Source organism: Aplosporella prunicola (assembly GCF_010093885.1).
Source record: "Aplosporella prunicola CBS 121167 unplaced genomic scaffold K452scaffold_60, whole genome shotgun sequence".
Taxonomy (NCBI): domain Eukaryota; kingdom Fungi; phylum Ascomycota; class Dothideomycetes; order Botryosphaeriales; family Aplosporellaceae; genus Aplosporella; species Aplosporella prunicola.
This window is the reverse complement of record NW_022983588.1, coordinates 37,504-54,819: the sequence shown is the minus strand read 5'-3', so window position 1 is coordinate 54,819 and position 17,316 is coordinate 37,504. Positions and strand designations below refer to the sequence as shown.

The window sequence follows — 17,316 nt, the reverse complement described above, 5'->3', positions numbered from 1 at the left end:
AGAAAGAAGATACGCGCCACCACCATCATCCCGCCAACCAAAGCCTTTGTACGCCCCTGTGCGACCGCGCCTATTCCTGGCTCTCCTAGCGCGCGCCTTAACTCGCTCATGGCGGCGGGCTTCCGAGGGTGAGCGAGCCTAAGCGAAACGTAGCGAAACTGGCTGATTGCTGGTTGCGAGTTGCGCGAGGTTACGCTGAGCGAGGCCGGCTGAGCGGTTGGAGGTACGGAGTACGGACTGGGCCGGACGTACGTCTCTGCGCGCTGGCAGGCCCGCTGCCCTGCGCAGATTAAGATGAGAGCGAGGGCACGGCAGAAACGCTGGCGTCGCGGTTGGTTGGTGGGTTGGCTCAGTTGCTTGCTCGTGCGGTGGTGGTGGTATTGGGCGCGTCCGCGAGAAGCGTACACGTGCGTGTTGGATGCAAGTCAGTAAGGTAGGTCGTTATCCGTTAGCCGTTAGCTCTCGCACGCACGGGTGCTGTGTGTAGTGATGGTGCCCGGCAGCGGCGGCTGCGTAGAGCAGGTGGTTACAAGCTAGATTCGACCGGAAGCCGGATAACGGACGACGGACGACGGACGACAGATGACGGGTTACAGACAACGGATGACGGAACGAGAGGCGGAGAACGGAGTACCGGAAGACGGAAGGTGGAAGGCGGGGGTTAGGCAGGGGTTAGGCAGGGGTTAGGCAGGGGTTGGGGTTGGGGCAGGGGGGTGCAGGTTGCAGATGCAGGCGGCTGCAGCTAGCTGGACTGGCATGACAGGCTCTCTCTCGGGACTCGGCGCAGCGCGCTCTCGCTGACAGGGATCCGGCTGCGCTGCGGCTGACTGCGTGCGTGCATGCGTGTGGGTCGGTACCTATGCGGGTAGCCGTGCTTGTGGCGGGAGATTCCGATGGGTGGGATTGGGTTGGGTGGGTCTGGACTTTGGAGCTGTGGTTGCTGGGTTGGGTTGAGGGGCGGTGGGTGCTTGGTGTTGAGGATGGTATGGGTTGGGTACCTACTTATAGTGGCAGGGTGTGTGGAGTGAGCCCGTGGTCTGCCTGTCCCGTCCCGCTGTAAGTTGCTCGCGGCTCGTACGAACCATACTAGGTAGGTAGGCAAGGCATATCTTCCAAACGACACTCCTTCCCGTCCGTCCCGTCACCGACAACAGAACTCATGGTTAATCCCGGCCAGACCAGCTAACTCTCTACCTAGTACCTTACACCCTGAATCCCGCCACCAGCCCTCTCCTCCGCCCTTTAGCACATATCCTCGCCTCAACGTCTTCACAAACGCACCAGCGCCCGCCTGCACCCATCGGCGCCTCATCCACCCCGCCCCCTGCTTTGGCGCCGCCGCACACTGCTCCCCCAGCTCTCCACACGTTTACTTGCGCTCGACTCGCTCAGCCTTGTACTATACACTTACTCTCCCGCGAGCAGCCCTGTCAGCCCTCTTCCTCTCTTCCCATACCTTGTCGCTGCGCCCGCGAAAACGCCAAACACGCGCAGGTCCGAGACCGTGGGCCCAGGAGCGGGTTCGTGCCGTGTCGTGTAGGTGTCGTCGCTGTAGCGGTAGTCGTGACTGTAACTACAGCTGGAGCGGGGACGCGGATATTTCTACACTGAAAGGGTCTTCAGAACTTTCGTCTTGTATTGGAATTGAGCTATAGAAACTATGAACCAGCTAGTGAGGTCGTAGCTCGAGTGCCATTGCAGGTTCATGCAGCATCCTTCACTGACGGAAAGCGCTGTGTTTAAGCTACTCGCACGTACTAGGATACTATAGAAATGCTGATGAGAGTGCCGAGTCGCTACCAACCTGGTTGTTTAGGAAAAGAGAATTCCACGCAACGTGGTTCAATTTGCCCTGTTCAGCCTGAGAAGAGGCTAAAAGAAATCCCGTGGCGTCAATCTGTCAACTTTCTCCGTATAACTTCGCCAACCGCTATGCTGGCAAATTCCCCAATGACCAATTACCCCGTAGCTCCAATCACTCCGTAGTTCCAAGTAATTGAGCCAGGAAGTGAACGTTGAGCCAACCCAAGGCATCGTTCAAAGTCGTTCAAGAGTGACGGCTCCTGATGCGGCGAAGCTCTGCATTCTCACGCTCCAGTTTCCGCTTTTCCCTTCGTAATTCCACCGTCTCATATTCGAGCTCGACAATCCTGGAACTCTGAGCGCGGATGGTTGCCTCGTAACTCCTTACTGTGCGTTTGGCAACAAGAAACTCCAGTCGGTCATATCCGACAGCTTCCGCAACATTTGGCGGATCTGGGGCTGTGATTCTGAACCGTTGAGTGGGATCGTCGTCATGGAAGCCTCATTCCATTTCCTCCACCTTCAGTTCTGGGTTTCCATACTACGAGTCATCATCGGAAGCGTTGTGACCTGGGTAGTATTGGGAGCATTGATCTCCGCCCTTCTTCTTTTCCGTGTGGGTATCTTTGCGCTGAGAAGCATTATGTGCTGCAGTCTTCTTACCAGTTGCAGGCTTTGGACGTGGTCTAGGTGCAGTGCCGCCCGCTGCAGGATGACTCAGGCGATGGCGGTTGTTCAGGGAGAGGTTGTCCCTTAGATATGGGCTGTCTCCTAGGTGAGGGCTGCCTTATAGATGCGGGCTTCCTCATAGGTGCGGCTTTTATCGGAAATTTGAGCTTCCTCAAAAATGCGGGTTGTTCCTTGGGTGCGGGCTGCCCTTCGGGCGGAGGCTGTCCTTCAGGATGAGGCTGAAGCTCAGGTACAGGCTGTTCATCAGATGCAGATTGATCGATAGATGCAGCTTGGTCACCAGATGTAGGCCCTTTCTCAGCAGGAAGCTCTTCAGAGTGGCTTTCGTCCGGTGGTGAAGGCGCAGGCGCTCTTGGGGGACCAGAAACATCATTGGGTAATGTATCCTTATCCTTGGTAGCTTTAGGATCAGTTTTCCCAGTGTTCGAAGATGTCTACTGCCTGTCAAGACCATCAGTGTCTTGTAAATCCTTGGAGCTCTTGCCGTGCTCTTCGTTGAGGCTTGGAGAAGCGTCATTGATGGTACTAGATGTTTGGTCGTTCAAGGCGTTTTTTTTTTCAGCCCAGGGATTTTGAGACGTACGATCAGGGAACGACGTGGTAGCTTCTTCTCGTATTCTCTTTTCTTGTACTCGGCGTACTTCGTCTTTTCCCAATCAAGCCATTCCAGGTCAGACTTAAAAGTCTCGTAATAGTCGAGATCGCAAATCCCTCGATGATAAACCGTAGACTTGATCAGAGCTCGTATAGGTGTCTGACTGAGGTCTTGTTGAATCCTTTTGATCGACTCATCTCCTTCTTCGATCTCACTGAATAGTCCTGTCTTTACACTGAATTTGAAAAATTCCAAAGAACTCCCTTTGTCAATCTTCTTTACGGTAGCCGTCGTCTCCCCATGGGGTGCCGGGTACTCTCCAAAGTAATCCACTCGAACTAGCCACTCTTTGGTTATTTGAAGCGGGTAACACTTGTACCATACAGCCTTTCCAGGCTAGACTAAGCACACAATTGATCAACTTTTATGCTATTCGTTATAGAGGTATATTTAATAGACTCACCAGCCAAACGCGTTGCACTGCCATTTCAAAGGGCCATGAGGAACAAAGTCCTTTGGGAATCTGTTCATGCAATGTGTATTTGTATTTGGTAACTGATGTCGCTTCGATGATGCCTTTCGCAATGGCGGCATCTAACACAGACCAAACGTTGTGTAACCTCGTATTGTAGCCCGGATAAAACTTCAGTACCTTCCATCTGACCACGGCTGGTAAAGGTTCAGAGACCGGCTTCTCTGAAGCCGAAGTGTCAGGCTTAGGCATCTTGTCAACCAGTGATGTCAAAGCAAACTAGGTGAAAACCATGGAGGATGTTGTTTTCAAGCGATAGTTTAAGTAAATGCTCAAGCATGCGTTCCGAGTTCCGTGGAGTTTAAGAGTAGGTGAAACTCTAGGAGCGCAGCAGCGCAGTCCAGGAAGTAATGCAGGACAGCTGCCGGAGCAGCTAGGTGACGGCGATCAAGATCCAGCGAGCAGCCTCACAGCCTCAGCGAGTGCCTTGACGTGAGGCTTAGGCAGGAAATTTTGCGTTGGCAAGAAGGCCGTGGGAGCGTATTCTGTGGCGACCTTCGCAGTGTCCGGAGGACGGCCGGCGACGAGCTCAAGACACCCGCGACGACACCCGGGTGCGGAGCTATCCTTTTCGGGAATAGCCCCTCCAAATGGCTTACTCAGAGTGCTGGAGAGCGCTTTCCCGCTCAGGGCGGCTTGGGTCTTGCCGGTTGAGCTGGACTGGAGGTTCTGGACGTACGTAGGCGCGGAGTGTGTGTGAAAGAGAGAGCAAGCATACAACCCCCTCACATAAAGCACGGCAAACTGCCCCCGTCCCTAGCCATCACTGCAACAAACCTTCTTTGTCGTCGCAGTGATTGCCGCCCAGACAGCACCCCCTGGAATACAGATGCTACGACCAGCGAAAAAGAAACCACTTTAGCCTCAAGACGATGCTGTCGTTGTACAGTCGCTGAGAGTTGCGCACACTTGCAGCTCACTTGCTCACATTGTCGCTACCCGGCGTCCATGCACCAACGGTCCAGAGTCAGCGTTCACGGCTACCTCGCCGACCTCGAAGATCTTTCCGCATAGGAAGAACAAGAAAGCAGCAGCGTAAAGAGTGAGCTCAAAAGAAAGCCGATCTAGCCAATCCCACAAGGACAAGAATCCACTGTAACCTGCCGGCGCCTCCCAGATTCATTGTCCGATACAACCCGCGGACATCACAGGATTGTATACGCTGCATTATAGCTACATCTGGCTTGGCTATTGACCATGATATCAAGCTCCTTGCAACAGCGCTGATGGCAGGTCTCGAAGACTGCACATCCCCGTTCCCTACTACAAAATCTCCACCAGCGCTCCCACCGGAGACCCCCTCACGCCCTCCCAATCGCCCCGCCTCCCCATCTCCATAATCTCGCACCCCAAGCGCACCAGTTCCTCCGTCGCGCCCGTATCGCCCCACTCGACACAGGTAGGCCAAAACGCGACGTGCACGCCGAAATGCACAACTGCTCTGCGCACGAACGCCTCTGTATCAGTAATGAAGCCGTAGCTGTGGCTGCCGGAGAGGGGGCTGGAGTTGCTATTGCTGTCGGGTGAGTTCGTGTTGCTGTCGCCCTCGCGCCCCGCAGCCTCGACATACGCCGTCAGAAACGCAGGCAGCAGGCCCCTGCCGCCCCGGAACCGGTCCAGTAGGTACGCTTCCGCAGCGAACTGCGCGACGTCGGTGGCGCCGAGCCCGCGGCGCGAGATCTCCCAGTCTATGACTGTGAGGGCGACGTCTTGCTCTCCATCTCCCTCTCCAGACTTCTCACCCAACCCAGCATCAACATTACTGCCGTCCCTCCCATCATCCACAAGGACATTCCCCGGCCAAAAATCCCCATGGCACACACCCTCATCATCAGCCTTCAACAAGCCACCAAACTCCGCATTCACTGCATGCCCCAACGCGGCGTCACAGCCATGCGCAGCAAGCGCGCGATGCAGGCCTGTGTACGCGTAGCGGTAGATGCTGGTGCCCGTGGCGTTGTTCCCGAGCGGCGTGGGCGCGGTGCGCGCGTGCAGGGCGGCGAGCCAGGTGCCTAGCGCGGCGCCGATGGCGGGGATGTTGAGGCGGGGGGAGACGTAGGCGGCTTTGAGCGTGTTGGGGCCGCCGGCGGACAGATGCAGCGTGTGCGTTGTTGTGTCGTGGTGGTGCAGGGTTGGGAGCGTGATGCTGATGTGTGGGGCGTGGTGGGGGGTTGGTCTGGAGGCGTTAGTTGGGGTTTTGTTGTGGGGGGTTTTGGTGGGTTATGGGAGAGATTAGTTACGCAGGTTGGGTTGGTTGATGTGTTGGGCTGTTGGGATGATGTTTTTCGCTGTGTCTTTCTGGGATTGCGTGGGCTTTGCACTCCTCAATTGGTATAAAGAGAGATTTTATAAACAACAATGGCTGAAAGGAGAGACGAATGTAAACAGCTTTTAGACAGTTCAAAGCTGCTGTCAAGCTCAGACGGTATAACCACTCGACAGATGTAAAACAGATGTACCTACCCGGAAGCCATGGCCTCAGGAATCAAAGTCAGGGCGCGCGCCTCAAAGTCCACGCGGTCAACAGGGAAGAGCATCATGGTTGCATCTTTGATGTACGGCTCGGCATGTTTGATCACGCGAGACTGGCCAGAAGAAAGAGTAACGCGCCAGACAAAGTTGGCGGTGCCGCCGGAGAGCTGTTCGATGGCCGTATACTCGATGCCGGTGGACTTGAGGTAGTCTTCCAGCTGGGCGTCGGTGGTGATGCTCATTTTGTGACGGGAGTGTTTTGGCAATTAAGAAGATGAAAAGTCACTGGAGAATAAGAGAGGGGTGCAGAGGGAGGTACTCCAGGTAGAGGTCGAATATGATGTCAATGAAAACGGACCATTTCCTAAACGGACGCCGGGTAGACTTGGCGTGCGGTGTCCGGGTGTGGTGAGCACTTGCCGTTCCATTGTGAGTAGGTAAGGAACGTACGTCCAGACGATGAAACTTGCGCAATTGAAATGTGCGTGAGCACCTACAATTGCGAATGGGAATGACATGATCGAAGAGTCGAAGGTAACGCGATAGCATGTGGGGAAGTTTAGCCGAGAAACCCCGGATGTAAACAAGAAGCTTGCTGGGGACATGATCTGGGCCGATCTCTCAGACATCAACCCCCAAGATTGACTCACCGCATGCCGAGCGCCTTACTATAGTAGCTTCCGCAAGCCACAGCACGCCCGCTGACACGCCCTCACGCCCTCGTTGCTGCCGATAATGGCCGACGTCACGCCCCAATACCCGCTCTACAACTCGACATATACCGCCTACCGTCTGTCGCCCCTCTACCACGGCTCGAGAGCGCTGCTTGACGAACTATCGCTACGGACATATGCGCATCGCTTGCGGGACTTGCTGAAGGGTGACACGCTGCGCGGCGTCGACGTCGGCGGCTTCGCGGGCACCGACAATGGAAGCACCGGCGCGCTGGAGAGCTGCACCTGGGAGCTGCTAGGCGACGAGGCCAAATGGGAAGAGATGCACCAGCACGAGCAGCAGGATCGCGGCGATGATGATGACGACGCGCCCGAGGTCAGCATCGCCGAGGCGCGCGGCATCTTCGTCCAGCTCCGCTATGTAAAGACGACCTATACCGCGCTACTACTGCGCGACCCCAATGCCCAGCAGGCGCCGTCCGCAGAAGGCTTCACGTCGCTGCCGCTGCTCCTCGTGCGCATGCCCGCCGCGCTGCGCACCACCTTCACAGACTACCTCGCCACGACCTTCGACGCGCGCGTCGCGCCTTTGAAGCTGCGCTCCGCGTTCCTGTCCGCGACACTGGAGGCACTGCTCGCGCGTCTGGACGCCGACGACCGCACCTCAGGCCCCAACACGCCCCTCAAGACGCTGCAGCTGCAGCTCGCCTTTCCCTCTGTCTTTGCGCAGGGCACCGGTGCGCCGCCGCTCCGCTGCATCGACGTCAGCATATCCCGCGACGACATCTCCGAGTTCTTCGCCCGCGGCGTGCGGCTCCTCTCCGCCAACCCCTCCCTGCTCAAGCAACACCAGCAGCAGCCCACCGTCACCGGCCCCTTCACCGTAGCTCTCTCCCACTACCTAGCCAAGCACCTCGCGCTCCCGCTCTCCCACCCCGCCGTCTCCCTCTCCAAGCTCTCCCTTCCCCCGCTCCTCGCCCTCTCCACCGACGGCAAACTCAAGCTCTTCCCGCCGCTCGGCTCAGCCTTCGCCGCAGCACCCGACGACACGGCGGTAGACGAGGAGCTCGCCCTCCCCTCCGCGCACCCCCTCCGCGCCGCCCTCGCGGCCTTCTACTCCGCCCTCCTCGCCTACGCCACCACAGCCCCACTATCCAGCGGTCTCGCGCCCCCCGCTCCAGCCACAGCTCCCGCACCCCCCTTGCTCGCAAAGAAAGGGAAAGAGAAAGCAGCCACAGCAGCAGCAGCGGCGGCGGCGAAGAAAGACGCCACCGCCCCCGCCACCCTCGCCGCAGCAAAAACAGCCAAGCGCGCAGCAGCGACCGCAGACGCAGACGCGCGGCGCGCCACGTCGCCGAAGCGGAAGAAGATGGCGCCTGCAGCTCCGACGACGACGACGACGACGACGACGACGACGACGACGACGGGAGCGGAGGACGGCGTGGTGCCTGCGTCTGAGGAGAGCGTGGAGGCAAGACGGAGCGGGGATGTTGATGGTGCTGCGGACGCGGAGGCGGGCGCAGAGCAGGAGCAGGAGCGCGAGGGCGGGCGCGCCCAGAGCCATATTAGCGTGCCGGCGGATCCGCCGCCGCCGTATGAATTGCATGATCCAGCGAGGGTGAGGTAAGAGAGGGGGAGGGGTGAGGGGGCGTTTTTTTATTTTTTGCTTGGCTGTGCGCTGGGTTGGGCTGGGCTGGGCTGGGATAGGGTATGATGGGTTGGCTGGGCGTTTGGGGCATCGGGTTGCCATTTTTTGTTTTTATTTTTGGGTGGTGTATATGTATATACCCTATCGGCATGCCATGGGTGCGTGGGGGTGGAGTTCTGGGTTCTGCGGTTCTGTGGTTTTGCGGCTCTGCGGTTTGAGGCCTGAGGGTTGAGAGATGGGGTAATGCTTCGAGTGTGCTTGGTTGGTTGGTTGGTTGCTGTTGTGTTTGCTTTGCTTTGCTTACGCTGCTACCTAGGGAAGACAGGCCTAACAGACAGACAGACAGACAGACAGTCTTGCGAAAGCCAGCAGATCAAATCAATACTCTCCACGAAAGAAAGAGCACCTAACCTTACTCCCACCATACCATACCTACCTATCTACAAACACACCACCACCACCACCAACAAACAACCAAACCCGCACCAGCACCCACACCCGCATCCGGCACCCCCAGCACCAGGGCACCCGCCCATCCGGGCACCAAAGCCCAACCCCACAAATCCTGCCCCCTCGCCCAATGACAGCGCAACAGCCACCTCTTCCGCCCGACCCATCTCCGAGCCCCGCCCTTTTTGATATATCAAATCAAATCTTCATGCGCACGGCACTCCAGATGCTCGGGCCTGACGGAACCTCACTCAGCGCGCATGCATACGAAAAACGACGAATCGAACATAGGCGTTCTCCAAGCAAACAGCATGTGAAAAACCTAGGAAATGCTTTATCAACGACACAGCGCGACCAATGTTACATCGCTTCACTATTGCTTGCTTGCTCACTGCCCCACAATACGTCGTACACACATAGGTACAAACACCAAGTAAACAGCATCCGCCCACCGCCGCCGCCGCCGCGAGTAGGAAACATGATGGAAAAATGAATAATCTATTGTCGTCGAGCTCGAACCACCTCTGTCTGGTCCTACTAGAAGCTACTGTTTAAATCTCTCGTACAGCTGCTGCGCGCGCCTGGAATAATTTACAAAGCCTTGATGACCGCGTTGGCGTACTCGTGCGTCTTGGCCTTGCCGCCAAGGTCGCCCGTGATGGTCTGCGGTGCGGAAAGTTGCGTTAGCTCAATTGTGTTCGAGATTCGCAGGCGTATGCTTTGGGAGATGATGTGCGCGCAGAATTCTGCGGCGTGCGCGTCATCGCTCAGGGGGGGACTGAGGGGAAACGTACCTTGCCCTCGGACAGGACCTTGAAGATGGCGCCCTCGATCTGGGAAGCGTGCTCGTTGAGACCCATGTGCCTAAGCATCATGATGGAGGAGAGGAGCAGGGCCGTGGGGTTAGCGAGGCCCTTGCCCGCAATGTCGGGGGCGGAGCCGTGGACGGCCTCGAAGATGGAGCACTCGTCGCCAATGTTGCCAGAGGGGGTGAGACCAAGACCACCGATAAGGCCGGCGCACATGTCGGACAGAATGTCACCGTACAGGTTAGGCATGACGAGGACCTTGTCGTTGTACGGGATCGGGTCCGTGACCATCTTCAGGCACGTGTTGTCGAGCAGCTCGGCGTCGAACTCAATGTGCGGGTAGTCCTTGGCAATCTCGCGGGCGGTAGACAGGAAGAGACCGTCGGACATCTTCATGATGGTCGCCTTGTGCACGGCGCGCACCTTCTTGCGGCCAATCGACTCGGCGTGCTGGAAAGCGAAGCGCAGGACGCGCTCGCAAGCCTCGCGCGTGATCAGCTTGATGGACTGCACCACGCCGTCGACGACGACGTGCTCAATGCCCGAGTATTCACCCTCGGTGTTCTCGCGGATGAGCACCGTGTCCACGTTGTCGTAGGGGGTCTTGTAGCCCGCGATGGACTTGCAGGGACGCAGGTTGGCGAACAGGTTGAAGGTACGGCGCAGGGTCAGGTTCAGCGAGACATGGCCCTTGCCAACGGGCGTCTGTGTAGATATGCGTTAAGCGGTGCGATCTCGTGCAAATTGGGCGGGGCGTGCGAGGAAGCGTACGGCGAGCGGGCCCTTGAGGGCAACGTAGTTCTTGGTAACGCTCTCAATGGCCTCGGGAGGGATGGAGGTCTTGCCGTCGACCAGACGCGGCGTAACATCGACCGACTCCCACTTGATGGGGACCTGTCGCGGCGGTCAATTGAAGCCTATCACCGTGGTGTCGCAACAAAACAACATACGTTGGCGGCCGAGTAAATGTCCTTGACGGCCTGCGAGATCTCGGGACCGATACCATCGCCCTCGATCAGGGTGACGGTGAACTTGCCGTCGTTGCCCTTGGTGCCCTTGAACTTGGCGACCTTGTCGTCGGCGGCGACGGCATAGGTCCTGGTGAAGGCCGGGGCGAAGCGCTGGACCTTGTTGGCCTGGCGCAGGCATTGCCTTGCGGGCGCGGCGAAAGAGCGGGCAGCCAGCATGATGGAGGGCGTCGAGATTGCGGAGGAGGAAGGGATTGGGCGGGGGAGCTGCGATGTTGCACAGTATCCGGAAGCAAGAAGCTTTGCGTCGCAGCGGCCTTTCAGGCAATTAGTTCATCGCCAAGCCGGATCCAACCAGCGCGAAACTCGGCATTAACGACAACAAGGGTGCGCCATCCGCCGCTCGGCACCCGCCCGCCGCCCAAACACCTCGCTGCTGTGCGCCACCACCCCCCCGTCGTCATGGCCGAGTCCGAAAGTGCCCTGCTCGAGCACTACAACCTCAAGACTCTCTACCCCTCTGAGTGGCCCACGGAGAAGGACGAAGACGAGTCCGACGACGACATCGGTGCTCCCCCAGCTGCAGCTGCTCCTGCTCCTGCCCCACCACTGCACCGCTCCAAGTCGCATCGCTACTCGGTCCTCGAGCGCTCCGGCAGCGTGCGCAGCAGCATCCCCGGCTCCGAAAAGACCGAGGACGGTGTCGAGAACCTCGTGCAGAAGGATGAGGCCGACCCGTTGGGCAACGCTTCAAGCGTCGTGCAAGTGCTGCGCCATAGGGGTCTGGCTGTCGAAGATAACCTGAAGCTCAGTACGTCGTGACGTGTGAGAAATGTGCCTACATAGACCTGTGCCCTAATCGAGTGTTGTCAGGGAATCGCTTCCTCCTTTCCTCCACCACCTTCAACCCCGGCCTCTTCCTCTCCCAAGTTCATAGTGATGCCTCTACCGAGTCCCTCCTCCAGGGCTTGGACTTTCTGTCCCGCTCGATCGAGAAGAAATCCGCTTCCCTGAAGGTCCTTGTAGAATCAAACTTCGAACGTTTCGTCCGCGCCAAGGCTACCATTGACAATGTCTACACCGAAATGCGCGACCAGGGACGCGAGCCCGACCCGGACGGTCACCGGCGCGGGCACTCCCGCCATATGAGCAATAGACAGAGCATCCACATGCGCAAGGGCAGCTTAGCACCGCCAAGCCCTCTCCCCGTGTACAACGAGAAGAGGAAGAACGCGCTTACAAAGGAGACCGAATACGGTGTGCAAGGCATCAAGGCACCTCTGTTGGAAGTGGCAGTCAAGGCGGAGGAAGTTTGGGGGCCGGCTCTTGGTGGACGGGAAAGAGGCGAAATGCTCAAGTCTATCCTTGCGTCGGTGGAGAAGAATCGCGGTCTTTTCGAAGTAGGCGCGTCAATCCAGGATTGCATCAAAAGGAAGGACTACGACACGTTACCTGAAGAATTCGCCAAAGCACGGAGGTATGCAAATGATGCTAAGGCTATCGTTGACTCGGCCGTGGAGAGCCGCGTTGCCCTGACTGATCCTGAAATTCATCAAGTCATCGTGACCGCACGCATGTGGACGGACGTGGAAGATCAGCTTTCGAACTTCAAACGAGAGGTTTGGAAGAAGTTGACAGGAACTCATTTCACTAAACCTGCGCAGTCTGAGGATGACAAGCCAGAGCAGCACATGGAACTCATCACGATTCTGTTGGAGCTGGGAGTGGAAGACAACCCCATCTGGATCTGGTTGCTTAGTCGGTACGAATATCTCAAGAGCAAGATCACGGCCACCCTCGAACGCAGCAAGGTTGAACTGGAGATTATGCGGCGGCGCTTGGGTAACGCAGAGAAGCCGACACCGCGGCAGATTGCTCAGCATCTCAGGTCCGCGGAGAACCAGGACCGTCCAGGGCAAAACATCAAGATGGATTCAGCCAAGGTCATTGACTTCTGGGACCATGAGCTCCAGGCATTCAACACTCTGCTCTCGATCCAGGGCGGCGTTTTGGGAGAGGTCATTGAATTTTGGGAAACCGCGCAAGCTTTTATCGATGGGAACATCCAAAGAAAACTTCCCGTTGGACCCGACGGAAAGAGTAAACAACACCACCTGCTCTCTGGCTCGAATGTCCAAGAACTGCAGAACGGGGCGAATGAACTCGTTGGTCTTATCAAAGATGGCATTTCCGAGTTTTTCGTCGAACCGCCCATTGAAGATATCTCTCTGCTCTATACCCCGCTTCCACCAACCACTCCGGACACTCCGAAAACGCCAGGGTCCGCCTTACTCTCTCCTTTGCCCGACAGTCGGTTCAAATTTGACAGCCACAACCCGCCTCCATCACCGCGGAGGGGAGAATCTTGGGAGAAATATGCCTTCTGGGCGCCTTACGCAAACTCTCTTTCTGGCGTGTTTTATCTCAGCAAAATTCTTGCTCTTGTGGGCACAGCTGGCGGTGAAATTGCTGCCCTCAGTATATCCCGTACCTCCAGCCGCTCGGTTGATGAACTTAAGATGTTCATTGGCGGGGTGCGGGAGAGATGCGTGCAGGCAGTCTGCGCGGCCTGGAATGAGGATGCGGAGCATGCGAAGATGCTCGAAGACTGGACACGTGCGTCTGACAACAAGTACCTGACCAACATGCCTTTCCGTTTCATGGCCTTGGAAGGCTCTCTTTTGAGCAGCATGCAGAAAATTCTCTACTTGTCTGAAGCTGCTACCAGATCTGGCTCTGGCGAAGTCGTCGTGCCTCCCTCGAGCAAACTTTTGGCGATGGTGCGCAGTCAGTTCGTCACAAGCTTGTACAAGATATTGCAGGGCATGGTTGAGAATGTTGAGAAGCCGAAGAAGTTGGACAACACATCATGGGAGGATGATGCTGATGGGCTCACACTTCCGCTGCGTAGTTTTACAACGAGAGAGGTGGATATGCGTTCTCTTAATGCATCAGACAAGGTGCGCCAGCTATATCTTCGTTCACCACCAACGGTCTACTGACAGAATACAGAGCATACGCATCCTCATTACTCTTGCTAACCTCCAGGCTCTCCGCACCGAACTGATTCCTCAGCTCATCAACCAGTACGAGAACCATTTCAGCGTTAAGCTGCACGAAGAAGGCACCAAGATCGACGATGCGCTCGGCCAGATTTACGCTCGCCTCTTCCAGTCTTACACGCAACCCATCAGCAAAAAGCTCTCCCAAGTCATCCGTGCTGGCATCTCGAGTCCCGATTGGGAGCCTGCCACTCCGCAACCACAGGACGCCCGAGGCTACGTATACGACGTGCTGCTAGAGCTCGTTGTGGTGCACACGCAGGTGTCGACGACAGCACAGCCGCTGACATCGCAAGTGCTCAAGTACCTGTTGGAGCAGGTGAGCAAGCACCTGATCGAGACGTTCAAGGCGCGCCCGCGGTACAACCTCCCCGCGCTCGTGCAAGCGACCCTGGACGTCGAGTTCCTGGCCCAGACACTCGGCAACTATACTACGGACAAGACGAGCGAGATCCAGAGCTCGATCTATTTGGCTTTGGATGAGCGCACGGACAATGACGCCAGGGTCAGGCTTCAGTCGGAGCTGTCTGAGCTGAGAGTCATCTTGAAGAAGCTGCGGGAGGCGACGAAGAGTGAATTGTAAGTAAACCATCCTTGTGTAAGAGGCGATGGATGTTGTGCTAATGCTTGCGGGTGCAGTGCGTGCTTCAAGAGGCCTAGGAGCCATACCAAGTCGACGGATCGGCGCAGTGTAGAGTGAATGAGGTTGGTGAATTTTGTTTAGATAATAGCTATGATGAATTTAGTGATTGCTTGTTCGTACTCTGTGACTGTCATATTCATATATATATAATGTACGCATCTTTGGGTGAGTGAGACAAGTCTTTGTCCAGCTGAGACAGTCCTTGTGCAGTCTTTATAAGAACCTGTTGCCTCGCCACTTTCAACTTCCAGCACCTTCTTCCATTCTGTCTTTTCCTCCCCATCGGTGGACAGCTGCTTCGTGGCGTCCATCATCCACGATGGATGCTAAGGCGTGGCAAGTCGTTCCCGCTTTGCACTCGTCGTGGAAAGGCTTCGAGTGGCCACTCGTTAAGCGCATTTTCGAGACATGGCGTCGCATTTCCATGAATGCCGTAGAGCTTGGACTTGTTCCCGCTATGGACCTCAACGAATGCCAGTGCATTTCCTACGAAAAGCTTGATGAGACCAAGCACAAAGTGGTAGGTTTGATTGCGTCAAATTTCTGACAAAATTACTAACACTTGCCAGGCCCAGTTTCTTGTCAGAGTCTTAGGCAGCAACCCTTACACAGACGACTGGTTTTGCGATGTCGCTTGGATGAAGTATGAGACGACCAATTACTGGGGTGTCCAGTTGCGTGTTTGGTTCACATCGGATGAAGCGTTGAAGATGACCACAAGGTAAGAACTTCAACCATATACTTGCCTCTCCACCTCTAGCATGACTGACCTGATTTTTAGCTCTATCCCCGAGGACTTTGGCTCGGCTTTTGAGTCGTCTATTGCTTCCAAAACTTCGATGGACACGACCTACAGAAACTCTGATGCGCAAGACACAATGTCACTCCAGGAGCGGAACGAGCTTATCGACCTCGCCGGTTTGCACGGCTTGATATCGTTCCGGCGTCCTCACTCCGGCAAGAACTCTGGCACCAAGGTCTCCGAGAAGTGCTCGACTAGAAGCACCAGCAAAGCCGACGGCGCCAAAGACTCTAAGGATGCCACAAAGCCCAAAGAAGTCTCGACGGAAAATAGCAAAGGCACCAATGTTGGAAGCAAGAGAAAGTCAGCGGACGCGGTTCAGCGCCCAGCCAAGCGAATCAAATCACAGAAACCGACGCCGCAACCTCGTCCTCAGAGCGCTCGAGTCGACAAGCAAACTTCTGCTCACTCACGCAAACAGTACCAGGCTTATGCGGAGTCTGACGATGACTCCGAGACCGGAAATCCAGACATCAAGCCCGAGCCTGATAGTCAACCATCCAGTCCGCATGCTAGCAACAGGTCAGCAGTGAAGAAGGTCAAGGGAAAGGTCGTCGAACCTGTGATTGCGGGCAAGGACATGGTTAACCGGAATCTCGAAGAACCTGTCGAGAAGTTGGAGGCGGAGAATGCAAGACTCAAGTCTTTGTTGCGCAAGTGATGGACTGATTGTTCAAAGCTCTACAGAGCTATTCTTGCGTAATATGGCGATGGAACATGCATGGATCAAGATTGGCAATTGGTTCTGGTTCTTCCCTTGCACTGAAGTTGTCCTCTTGTTCCCCTTTCGGGTCAGTGGCCCTTCTGACACCAAAGACTTCCTTTGCTTGCTTTCATTTCTAGAGACACACAAAGGCCTAGTTGGCAGCTTTCTTTGGTACAAATGGAACAAGGTCGACGATTCTTCTAATTTGCCGGGGATGCTCAACGCGATGGTGATTTGAGTTTCTTAAGACCAAGCAGTACTGTTTCAAACAGTGCCATGTGCAACTAAACAAGAGACTATCTGAATCTCAACAGGATGACTTGGAAGTCTTTTGAGGGCTGACCTTAAAAGCAGTTGATGTGAGTTCTGCCCGGTTCTACGTCCACAGTTTACTTGCCAGCCCCCCACGCCGCCAACCTCTCTCTAAAACCATACCACTTCTCTCCCCTTCATCAAACCTCACCTTCTAGCCAGCTTTCCCAACCATTCCACAGCCATGGCTCCAGCAAGTCCGCTCAAGGTGGGCCTCCTAGTGGCCCGCATCCACCAGTCATGGGAGCAAGACACTCTCGTCGAATGTATCTTCCACCTCTGGCAACGACTCTCAGCCAAATTCCAAGAAACCGGCCTCATCTCCGAAGAAAACGCCATCAAGAGCAACCTCACCACCAGCGACCAACATCTCCTCCTCAAGCAAGCCTTCGTAAGCCAGCCACGAACCTCATCCTCACCTCATCCACTGACAAATCAACCCCAGGCCTCAACCGCCCTCACGTTCATCGGCCGCCACCCGTCGTCCCATCAAAGCGCCTACGGCGTATGGATCAAGCCACACCACGCCAACCCACACAAATGGAGAGTCGAGCTCCAGCTGGTCTCACCAACGAAATCAGTCCAGCGCGAGTCCGTCGCAGACAAAGCAGGCAAGACAGTATTCCTCTCTGCTTTTCACCCCCGCCGCGCTCATGAGCCTGGCTGGTACTGCCCTATCCTTGACGAGTATGTCAGCCCGAGCGCGAAAGAGTGCGCAGAGCTCGCGGAGCTCAGCGGCCTGACGCAGATCGAGCTGGGTGGGATTGTTAACAGTATGAATGTCCGGGCCAGAAATAACGATGTCAAGAGGGTCGCGGTGACTAAGAAGCGCAAGTTCGTGTCGGAGACTGAAGAGTTGGGTGGTAAGGCTGGCCGCGCCGGGGCGGGTAGAGTGGTTGAGCGGGAGCGCGTGGTTAGAGAATGTCATCCGAGGGTTAAGAGGCGCAGGTTTGTGAGGGGTTGCAGGGTGGGTGGTGCTGGTACTGGAAGCGGCGAAGAGGCTATGGGAATTAAAGGTTGAGGAGTTAGATGAGAAGTAGGTTTGATGATGGGTGGGAATGGAATCTTCGACGCGCGGAACCTGGCAGAAGTGTCGGTGTCGAAAGGCGGGGGATGAAGGGTGTGTCATTAGACTTGCTGCATGTCGGGG

The 17,316-nt window shown here is 56.2% G+C and overlaps 7 protein-coding genes across 7 annotated transcripts; 4 read left to right on the top strand and 3 right to left on the bottom strand.

The window, feature by feature from the left end:
* Positions 1-2,489: 2,489 nt before the first annotated feature.
* Positions 2,490-3,812, bottom strand: K452DRAFT_344986 (uncharacterized protein; the record flags this gene model as incomplete). The annotated part of the gene is made up of 3 exons (XM_033545438.1): positions 2,490-2,927; positions 3,077-3,484; positions 3,552-3,812. The coding sequence occupies 3 exons, from the start codon at positions 3,810-3,812 to the stop codon at positions 2,490-2,492; spliced, it is 1,107 nt and encodes a 368-aa protein (XP_033391854.1).
* Positions 3,813-4,816: 1,004 nt separating this feature from the next.
* On the bottom strand, positions 4,817-6,582 carry K452DRAFT_362744 (uncharacterized protein). Its single transcript, XM_033546532.1, has 2 exons — positions 6,084-6,582; positions 4,817-5,796 (listed from the first exon to the last, which is right to left on the bottom strand). Exons 1-2 carry the CDS (start codon positions 6,332-6,334, stop codon positions 4,884-4,886), a joined length of 1,164 nt encoding a protein of 387 aa, XP_033391853.1. The 5' UTR covers positions 6,335-6,582; the 3' UTR covers positions 4,817-4,883.
* Positions 6,583-6,827: 245 nt separating this feature from the next.
* K452DRAFT_202387 (uncharacterized protein) lies at positions 6,828-7,727 on the top strand (the record flags this gene model as incomplete). The annotated part of the gene is made up of 1 exon (XM_033536054.1): positions 6,828-7,727. A coding segment is annotated over one exon (900 nt), but the record flags the coding sequence as incomplete, so codon positions are not given.
* A 1,728-nt stretch (positions 7,728-9,455) lies between these two features.
* On the bottom strand, positions 9,456-10,860 carry K452DRAFT_238052 (uncharacterized protein; the record flags this gene model as incomplete). Its single annotated transcript, XM_033537636.1, has 4 exons — positions 9,456-9,527; positions 9,659-10,378; positions 10,445-10,567; positions 10,624-10,860. The coding sequence occupies 4 exons, from the start codon at positions 10,858-10,860 to the stop codon at positions 9,456-9,458; spliced, it is 1,152 nt and encodes a 383-aa protein (XP_033391851.1).
* Positions 10,861-11,059: 199 nt separating this feature from the next.
* Positions 11,060-14,511, top strand: K452DRAFT_259577 (uncharacterized protein). Its single transcript, XM_033538501.1, has 4 exons — positions 11,060-11,452; positions 11,515-13,601; positions 13,654-14,282; positions 14,343-14,511. Exons 1-4 carry the CDS (start codon positions 11,104-11,106, stop codon positions 14,401-14,403), a joined length of 3,126 nt encoding a protein of 1,041 aa, XP_033391850.1. The 5' UTR covers positions 11,060-11,103; the 3' UTR covers positions 14,404-14,511.
* A 154-nt stretch (positions 14,512-14,665) lies between these two features.
* On the top strand, positions 14,666-15,809 carry K452DRAFT_322630 (uncharacterized protein; the record flags this gene model as incomplete). Its single annotated transcript, XM_033544533.1, has 3 exons — positions 14,666-14,866; positions 14,916-15,067; positions 15,128-15,809. 3 exons carry the CDS (start codon positions 14,666-14,668, stop codon positions 15,807-15,809), a joined length of 1,035 nt encoding a protein of 344 aa, XP_033391849.1.
* Positions 15,810-16,339: 530 nt separating this feature from the next.
* On the top strand, positions 16,340-17,291 carry K452DRAFT_344984 (uncharacterized protein). The gene has a single exon (XM_033545437.1). The coding sequence runs from the start codon at positions 16,351-16,353 to the stop codon at positions 17,185-17,187; it is 837 nt and encodes a 278-aa protein (XP_033391848.1). The 5' UTR covers positions 16,340-16,350; the 3' UTR covers positions 17,188-17,291.
* Positions 17,292-17,316: the final 25 nt, after the last annotated feature.